This window comes from Dinoponera quadriceps, unplaced genomic scaffold (assembly GCF_001313825.1).
Source record: "Dinoponera quadriceps isolate SergipeBrazil2010 unplaced genomic scaffold, ASM131382v1 scaffold1846, whole genome shotgun sequence".
Lineage (NCBI taxonomy): Eukaryota > Metazoa > Arthropoda > Insecta > Hymenoptera > Formicidae > Dinoponera > Dinoponera quadriceps.
Window position 1 is genome coordinate 2,204,782 of NW_014556140.1, and position 7,473 is coordinate 2,212,254.

At 44.8% G+C, this 7,473-nt stretch overlaps 1 protein-coding gene across 1 annotated transcript; it reads left to right on the forward strand.

Moving 5' to 3' along the window:
* The first annotated feature begins 207 nt into the window (after positions 1 to 207).
* On the forward strand, positions 208 to 7,020 carry LOC106746988 (elongation of very long chain fatty acids protein AAEL008004). The gene is made up of 3 exons (XM_014624206.1): positions 208 to 695; positions 783 to 1,054; positions 2,168 to 7,020. The coding sequence occupies exons 1-3, from the start codon at positions 647 to 649 to the stop codon at positions 2,759 to 2,761; spliced, it is 915 nt and encodes a 304-aa protein (XP_014479692.1). The 5' UTR covers positions 208 to 646; the 3' UTR covers positions 2,762 to 7,020.
* The last annotated feature ends 453 nt before the right edge of the window (positions 7,021 to 7,473 follow it).

A 7,473-nucleotide genomic window follows, 5' to 3' on the forward strand; every position in this document is an offset into this window, starting at 1 on the left:
CGTATTCGCCACAATATCTGGAGGACATGACTCCACAAGTCGCTTGTCGTTACTGTTATCGTTGCGCGCGCAAAATGCCGTCGGAGTCGCGCGAATCTGCGAAATTTCGCTGCCGGTTTACGTATTTCCGTTTCCGGTTGTTTTTCTCCCGCGCTCGCGGGTCGTCGTTGAAACCGGGGCTGATAATTTTCGATGATTTCGCAGCTCCGAAGCTTCGAAGGCTCGTTTTCGAAGACCGTGATCCTCGGATCCCCGAAGCTCCGAAGAGCACGATCTTGCGAATGCTGTAGACCAATGTCTATATATATATTTTATACAGAGAATACTGAGAAATATTGCGGACGAACCTTCGTAAGTGAATGGACGTACCAGGCATTGTATAGTTGAAAAATCTTGTAATTCCGGTGTTTCGAAGCTTCGGAGATTCGAAATCCGAACGTGAGAGCCTTCGGAAAGAAAACATCAGCCCTAGTTGAAACAGGAGAAGGATCGTTTCTCACAAAATAGAAAAGAAAGATATAAGTAGATGTTGAGAAATCAAAGCGTCCTGCGGGGAATGTGAACTGATGTATGTCTCTTTGCAGATTTACAAGTCGTATATTTCGACACACACACACACACACACACACACACACACACACACAAGATGTCGGGTATCGTGGAGTGGTACAGGGATTTGATGGACAACAGGCACGGTAATTGAGAAAAAGACTTTCCAGCATCATAAGAAAAGAACGAAAGATACAGCTGACGTGTCGCATAATGCCACTATGTTTCCACAGATCCGAGAACAGAAGGATGGTTTCTGATGTCCGGTCCTGGCCCGGTCCTAACTATTGTAGCGACATACATATACTTTTGTGCCTTCGTCGGGCCGAGATACATGAAGGACAAGAAGCCATACGACCTGAAGAACACCATGATAGCTTACAATCTCATACAGGTCCTGCTGAGCATTTACCTGGTCCACGAGGGTTTGATAGCCGGCTGGTTGTACGACTACAATTTCATTTGTCAACCGGTCGATTACTCGTACAACCCCAATCCGGTCCGAGTAAGTTTGTATTATCTAATTAGCGTTTAACGAGTGCCAGTGAGGTAGTGACAATTGGATCCTTTTAAGGAGACTCGCCTTCGACGTGAATTGAATCGGCGTGAACTCTCGCCTCGTCTCCCGCGAGACGAGACTGGAGATTCCCGTGGCTGTTGGACGATTAATTTGAAAAGGAATAGAAAATTAGAGGAAAAGTAGCAAAATTGACACGAATACGGTAAACATACCTTTGCTTCTCGGCTATAAAGTGTTAAACTCTCGTCGGACAGTGCATGAACTTCATTTATTGTGTTATACAATAATTGGAGCGGCAGTTTCTGCTTGTGAGTGCGTTCAGTTGTGTCATTAGCGTCGTTTGACTTTTCGTTCGTATTCGTTCGGACATTTTGTCGAGCGATTTTCTTTTTTTCGTGAAAATTAAAATAACAAGTCAGCGGCAAATGATTTATTCGACAATATTATCATACAGTGTAAGTTTTATCCTTCTTAGATCCTTCTTTGAATCTTATGCCAATCTCTGCCACCTGTCATTGAATTACAAACAAATCAGATTGTTATGTGGATACTGAATACTTGATTTACTGGTCTTTCGACTGATATATCTGAACTTTGCTGTGAAATATTGTTTCATATCAATATATGATGAACGTGAGATATAATCAATATAAAATGAATGTTCCAATATGACAATCGCATTTGTTCTTTTTAATAAGTCAAATAATATTAATAAGTCAAATAATAAGCTCCATATATTTATCCGAAGAAAATACATGTTTACTCTACATTTGATATGTGTTATAACAAGTTTCGAATGAAATTAAAAGTCATAGCGAATGTTAGAGGGCTCGTTTCGAAAATCCTTTAAAATCCGCACGGTTCCGCGCGGTTCCGAAAGTCACCGGGTTAACCGTCATCGTCGTCGGCGCGACGGTTGCGGCAACTTCAAACCGGTGCTGAATTGTATAAATTCCGCGTCCGTTCAAGAAGTGAAGGAACGTACTCCGTTCTCTCCGTACGAAATATCACCCGACGATAATAATTATGATTACATTATCATTACATTCTAGCTCGATTTTTACGTAAATACACACCGTTCCCCGCGTGTTTCTGCAGATGGCCCGCGGCGTTTACACGTACTTCATATGCAAGCTGATCGAGCTGCTCGACACGGTGTTCTTCGTGATGCGTAAGAAGAACCGGCAGATCTCGTTCCTGCATCTCTACCATCACTCGCTGATGCCGATATGCGGCTGGATCGGCGCAAAGTTCTTCGCCGGCGGCCACCCGACCTTGCTCGGCGTCATTAACTCCTTCATCCACGTGTTCATGTACGGATACTACATGCTGTCCGCGTGCGGGCCGCACATGCAGAAGTACCTCTGGTGGAAGAAGCACCTCACCACCATGCAGATCGTGCAGTTCGCCGTAATATTCGTCCACAACATCCAGATGCTCTTCACCAGCTGCAACTTCCCGAAGCCGCTGTCGTTCCTCCTGACGCTCAACAGCGGCATGTTCATCTACATGTTCGGATCGTTCTACGTGAATAATTACGTGAAAGCGAATAAACAGCGCCAGGAACCAAAGAACGGCTATGCGGCCGCCAACGGCGCGGCCGCCAACGGTGCGGCCACCGCCAATGGCGTCGCCATCGCCGCCGAGTTTTACGCTAACATGATCGTCACGGACCAAATTAAGTCCGATTAAAGGACTCACCGCCGAGGTCCTTCTATTCGCGGGTGACAGGTGAACGATCGCGCGAAAAGGGAAAGACGGGTAACTAGAGAAAAAGAGAGGGAATTTTTTTAGCGGTCTCATCAAGGGGATGGGCACACACACACATACACACGCGCGCGCGCACACACACACACACACACACGCGCGCGCACATTAGGTTCTACTAGGTAGACGTAAAGATAGCACCGTATTTAGCGCGAGATAACGCGACGTTCTCGCGACCCCGGCGTTTATTCCGCTGGTATTTCTGCAACGCGCGAAAGTTACGAAAGTAGGTTAGCGCATACCGGTAGGAAAAGGTGGAGGATAGGTTTCGGCGCGTATTCGCCGCGCCGTCGATCCGGCACGATCCCCGGCACTCTTAGCGGATTACGCTCGCGCGGCTCTTTGGTTATCGCTCGCGTGAAATAATCAGCCGCGCGTATGGTACCGGCGGAATGAATGACGGGAGGCGCGCGAGCCCACTTGACGAGTTCGCGGTGACGCGGAACGATTGTTAATAACGTAACGGCGTAACACGACGGTTTCGTGTCGCGTGACACAGCCGACCTAGGTATCCCGGGTTTCCTTCTGGAGCACTCAAGCGCGAAAGATTCGTCCCGCACATCCTCTCTCGTCCTTCGTGCCGTGCCCGTTCGCCGACGAAGTCAGTGTGTCTCTCTCTCTCTCTCGAGTGGTTTGTACGTAACATCGCGTCGGAGACGCGAAGTTAATTTTCCTTGCGAAAGCATCTCACCGTTTCTCACGGGGCACGGCTTTTCCGTCCCGATTTTAACCGGTCGCGTTTATCATTTCCACGTTTTTCCCTCGCTGCCACGCGCAGCCTATCGGACGGGGGAAGATCGCACGAGTGCACACGAATATGCGTATTTTTGAGGAGACTCGGCGACCGATATTCTCCGGGTACTCGTTTTTCGGCCGATGAGTGAGAGCGGGTCGAAGCGTTCCTCTTCTTAGTCTCGTCTCGATACGGGAAGAAACGCGTTAAAGAGTCGTGCGTTTGCCCGCGCTGTTCCAAAATGCGCAATCCGAGCGCTCGTGAGCGTTAAAGCGGGTGCTTCGTAGCTGAATGCACGTTTATACACCTTACATTTACACAGCACTGGGTTTCTAACGAAGTAAAAAAAAGATATATGCAACAATACGTTTATATGCACACGGATACGCTCGTGGGCAACCCGAGTTGTAAACAGTTGTTTCGGAAAATGTCAGCTTTCCGGCCGGAAAACGAGGTCATACTCATTCTCAGCTGAATGCGCGCTTTTACTACCAATATAACGTTCAAAATCGGGACGTAAGATGTCTTCAAGACATTTCAAGATGTCTCCGAGATGTTTCAAGGACGCGCCTTATCTTCCGATTTTGGATATCGCGCTGTCCGGTTACTCAAATTAGCCGTTTCCGTTAACCAGAAACACTTTTGTAAGGATTCCGTATGCGCATCCCGCGTCACGTACGTCTTACTTTCCTCCTAGACCGAAAGTCACACGATTTTCAACCTTGTGCGCATATACACTGAGAGAAAAAGGCGGTCGGATCGACGAAATCGATGGTCTCCTCCGCTCGACAAAATATTCCGCCCATCAATCAATTGATAACTTATTACGACTGTACAACTCAAGTCTCAACGCACAGTGAGAAATACCTTGTACTCGCGTTAAATTCTTAACGTATCCTTGTGTCAATTTAACACATCGTTTACGTTATTTCAATATATTTCAATATATTAGTGTTGAGTCGACAGACATGTGCAAATGTTGAAACAACACACTTTACACCTTCGGTGTTGATTAACGTATCGTGGGTATCAATTTGACGTTAATTTTTGACATAATATCAGTATTACACATCAACATATTTATCTCGCGTTAAGTCAACGGAAAAATTCGAAACCGTCTGGGACACGTGATATGTGTTAGATTTAACGCAACATTTTTTAACCGTGCGAACAAAACGTCGTGCTTAAAAATAGTTCCGCTCGTTCAAGCAGAATTTCGTCGATTGTGTCGTTTTTTCCTCGATGCGCGCGCAAGGTCGAAAAATTGCAAAACGAGTAATTCAAATTACGGTAGAATTGGTAGAATTATAACGGCCCGAGTTCGTCGATGACGGCTGGTCGAACTTACGTGTGAGCTTGAAAATCACCTTCGGCCTGGGGAACGACAAGGCGCATATAACGTGGTGTGTGTCGAGCGTCTCGCGCGTCCAAATTCCGCGAGAATCTCTCTACAAGCGGCGGGATAAGTCGCGCCTCTCATTCTCCCGCGCGAATGTGCATTTTTTCATCGGAATCCAAGTGTAAGCGAAAGGCGGATAGACCGACCTATCTATCGTAAGCTCGCGCGTGAAAGGTGACCGCACGAAGTCACCGTCCCCGGCTGACACCGACAGCCTAAAGAGCTCTTTAAAATTATATACGCGGTGATGCGAAAATTGCGGCGCAAATTTCACGCTAGTTTGAAGCGGCGAATTCGCGCGCCGCGGTATTGCGCGCGATCGAGTGCGCCGCCTCCGCGCGAAACGACGACGCTCGGTACGTAAGTTCTTATCGAGCAACGATAAGTCAGACTTGCGGTTCGAGCGTTCGCCGCATCCTGCGACTTGCGGTTCTTATCGGTGTTCGATGAAAACTACTCTCGGCTGCCTACAGAGAGCACGCGGTTTACGATCGGCGCAATCTTGTCGGATCGCCGTTGTTTCGGGACTTCACCAAATATATAAGCAGAAGTTGAGAATCCAATCACCGTGAGCGAAGACACAGGCCTGTCGCAGGTGGATTACTTGAAGCCCTGTCTACAATAGGTGTAGCGTAAAAAGAATTTCAGCCGTGGGAGAAATTGACTGATCACAGAATCGGATATGAGAGATAATCGTGTTTGGTCGATTTCTTACGACTTAACGCTTGTCACACCTATTGTTGGCCCGGTTTATTTTCTCAAGGGAAATAAGAGGAAAGAATTGCAGCGCAGAAATCGCCTTTCGACTATGCGTCGGGATAGATAGTTCATAGAACCGCGGCCGTTAGAAAAACCGTACTAAAATGATAGGATAATACCGGTGTTTGCGTGAAACACACAAAGGTTGTTCTACATTAGTTGCAAGTCTATCGCAAGCAGACACAACGCTTGCCGCGACAGTCAATCAGAAATGTCGGTGGTACTGGCGTTGATACTTTCGATCGGCTGTCGCGCGACAAATGGTTGTTTGCAATCGGCTCGCAACTAATCGCAAAACGAGCTTCATCAATCGATGCAACATCGATGAAATGTGCTCCTTTCGGTTAGAAACGGCCGGGAGTGAAAAGGACATGACTCAAACCGTTGACAGTATACATCTTTCGTACATAAGCAAGAATGCAGAGTCTTGTGTGAAAATGCGACTTGTACGTTACACGACGAAATCCTGTATAGTTCCACTGAAATATCGTATCGTTGTTATTCGGAAATCATTCTTATGAGTTGAAGGAAAAAAATATTAGATACGGAAAGAACGATATCTTCAAGAATCGTCGGTCAATTTGAAGATATTCCGATGTTTCCGTCTTCCTGTCCGATATTTTATCCAGTCAGTGAAAATTATTCGCGAATAACGTGAAAATATATTTCTAATAGAATTATACTGGGATTTCTTTCATGTAAGGGCAAGGGTTTTACTTTCATACGAGAACATATATTCTTACTCACATATGAGAATATGAATTTGGAATCGACACTAATTGTTTTTTCTGTGCGCTAACAGATATGCGGGGAGAACAAAATCAGTGTCGCACGACGCACGATTCGTATTCAAAGAAGAAAAAGGAAATAAAGTACGGCGACCCTAACATGTTTCGTCGCAGCCCGAATCACAATAATGCGCGAAATTAAATAGCATGACAAAAAATTATGATGTGGCAATGACACGTGGTGTAAAACGTTGAATGTTTCTCGTAATTTCCGTGGATGGATCAAGAATGAAAGCATCGATACAGAAATGCGCTCTTTCGAATCGTTTCTCGTCTGTATTGTCAATCGCAAAATGCTCCCGTGCACATTTGTAAAAAGTCATTGCGATAAGTTGAACTGCATATCTTACGGTAAAACAGCGTAATCGGACAATCGGCGTACGTTATGACACGTCTTGCAAGGATCGGCATACCGGATGCGTGTGTTTTTGATTCCTTTCGTACATCCTACTTTCGCCAAAAAAATTTTGTAATAAAAAATCCGAAAAAAGAACGGACGTGTACGTTTATTCAGTCTCTCCTCTTGTGACAAACGCGTATATGCGTTGGAAAGCTTTATATATGCGCGTTTTTATTACACGGGATTGGATAATAATTAGCTACTTAATTCAAAGTTAAGTTAAAAAATTAGTAACTTTTAACTTAACGAGATTAATTTTAAATTAATTAACTATTAACTTAAACTAGTTAATTTTAAATGCATTAACTTTAACTTATTAACCCTTTTTCCTATATAAGTTATAATATTTCATTAACATTAAAACCATTGTCCTTTTCCATCTCTTACTTGCAATATAAAATGAGAAAATTCAAAAATAATGCCAGTAGAATTTTCTGTCTGTTCGAACGTTAATGTTTTTTTCTTGTATGGAATCCTAAGCATAAGATAATCAGTATTTTCTTACATTAAACTACCTTTTCTTTATTTATCGGGAGCGCAAATTAGTTCGGTCCGTTT

What these genes read in the sequence shown, in the direction of transcription:
- LOC106746988 (XM_014624206.1), top strand. Translation starts at nt 647, where the DNA reads ATGTCGGGTATCGTGGAGTGGTACAGGGATTTGATGGACAACAGGCAC. An exon ending in TTTGATGGACAACAGGCACG is followed by an intron (nt 696 to 782) that starts GTAATTGAGAAA and finishes ATGTTTCCACAG; the next exon opens with ATCCGAGAACAGAAGGATGG. An exon ending in ACAACCCCAATCCGGTCCGA is followed by an intron (nt 1,055 to 2,167) that starts GTAAGTTTGTAT and finishes GTGTTTCTGCAG; the next exon opens with ATGGCCCGCGGCGTTTACAC.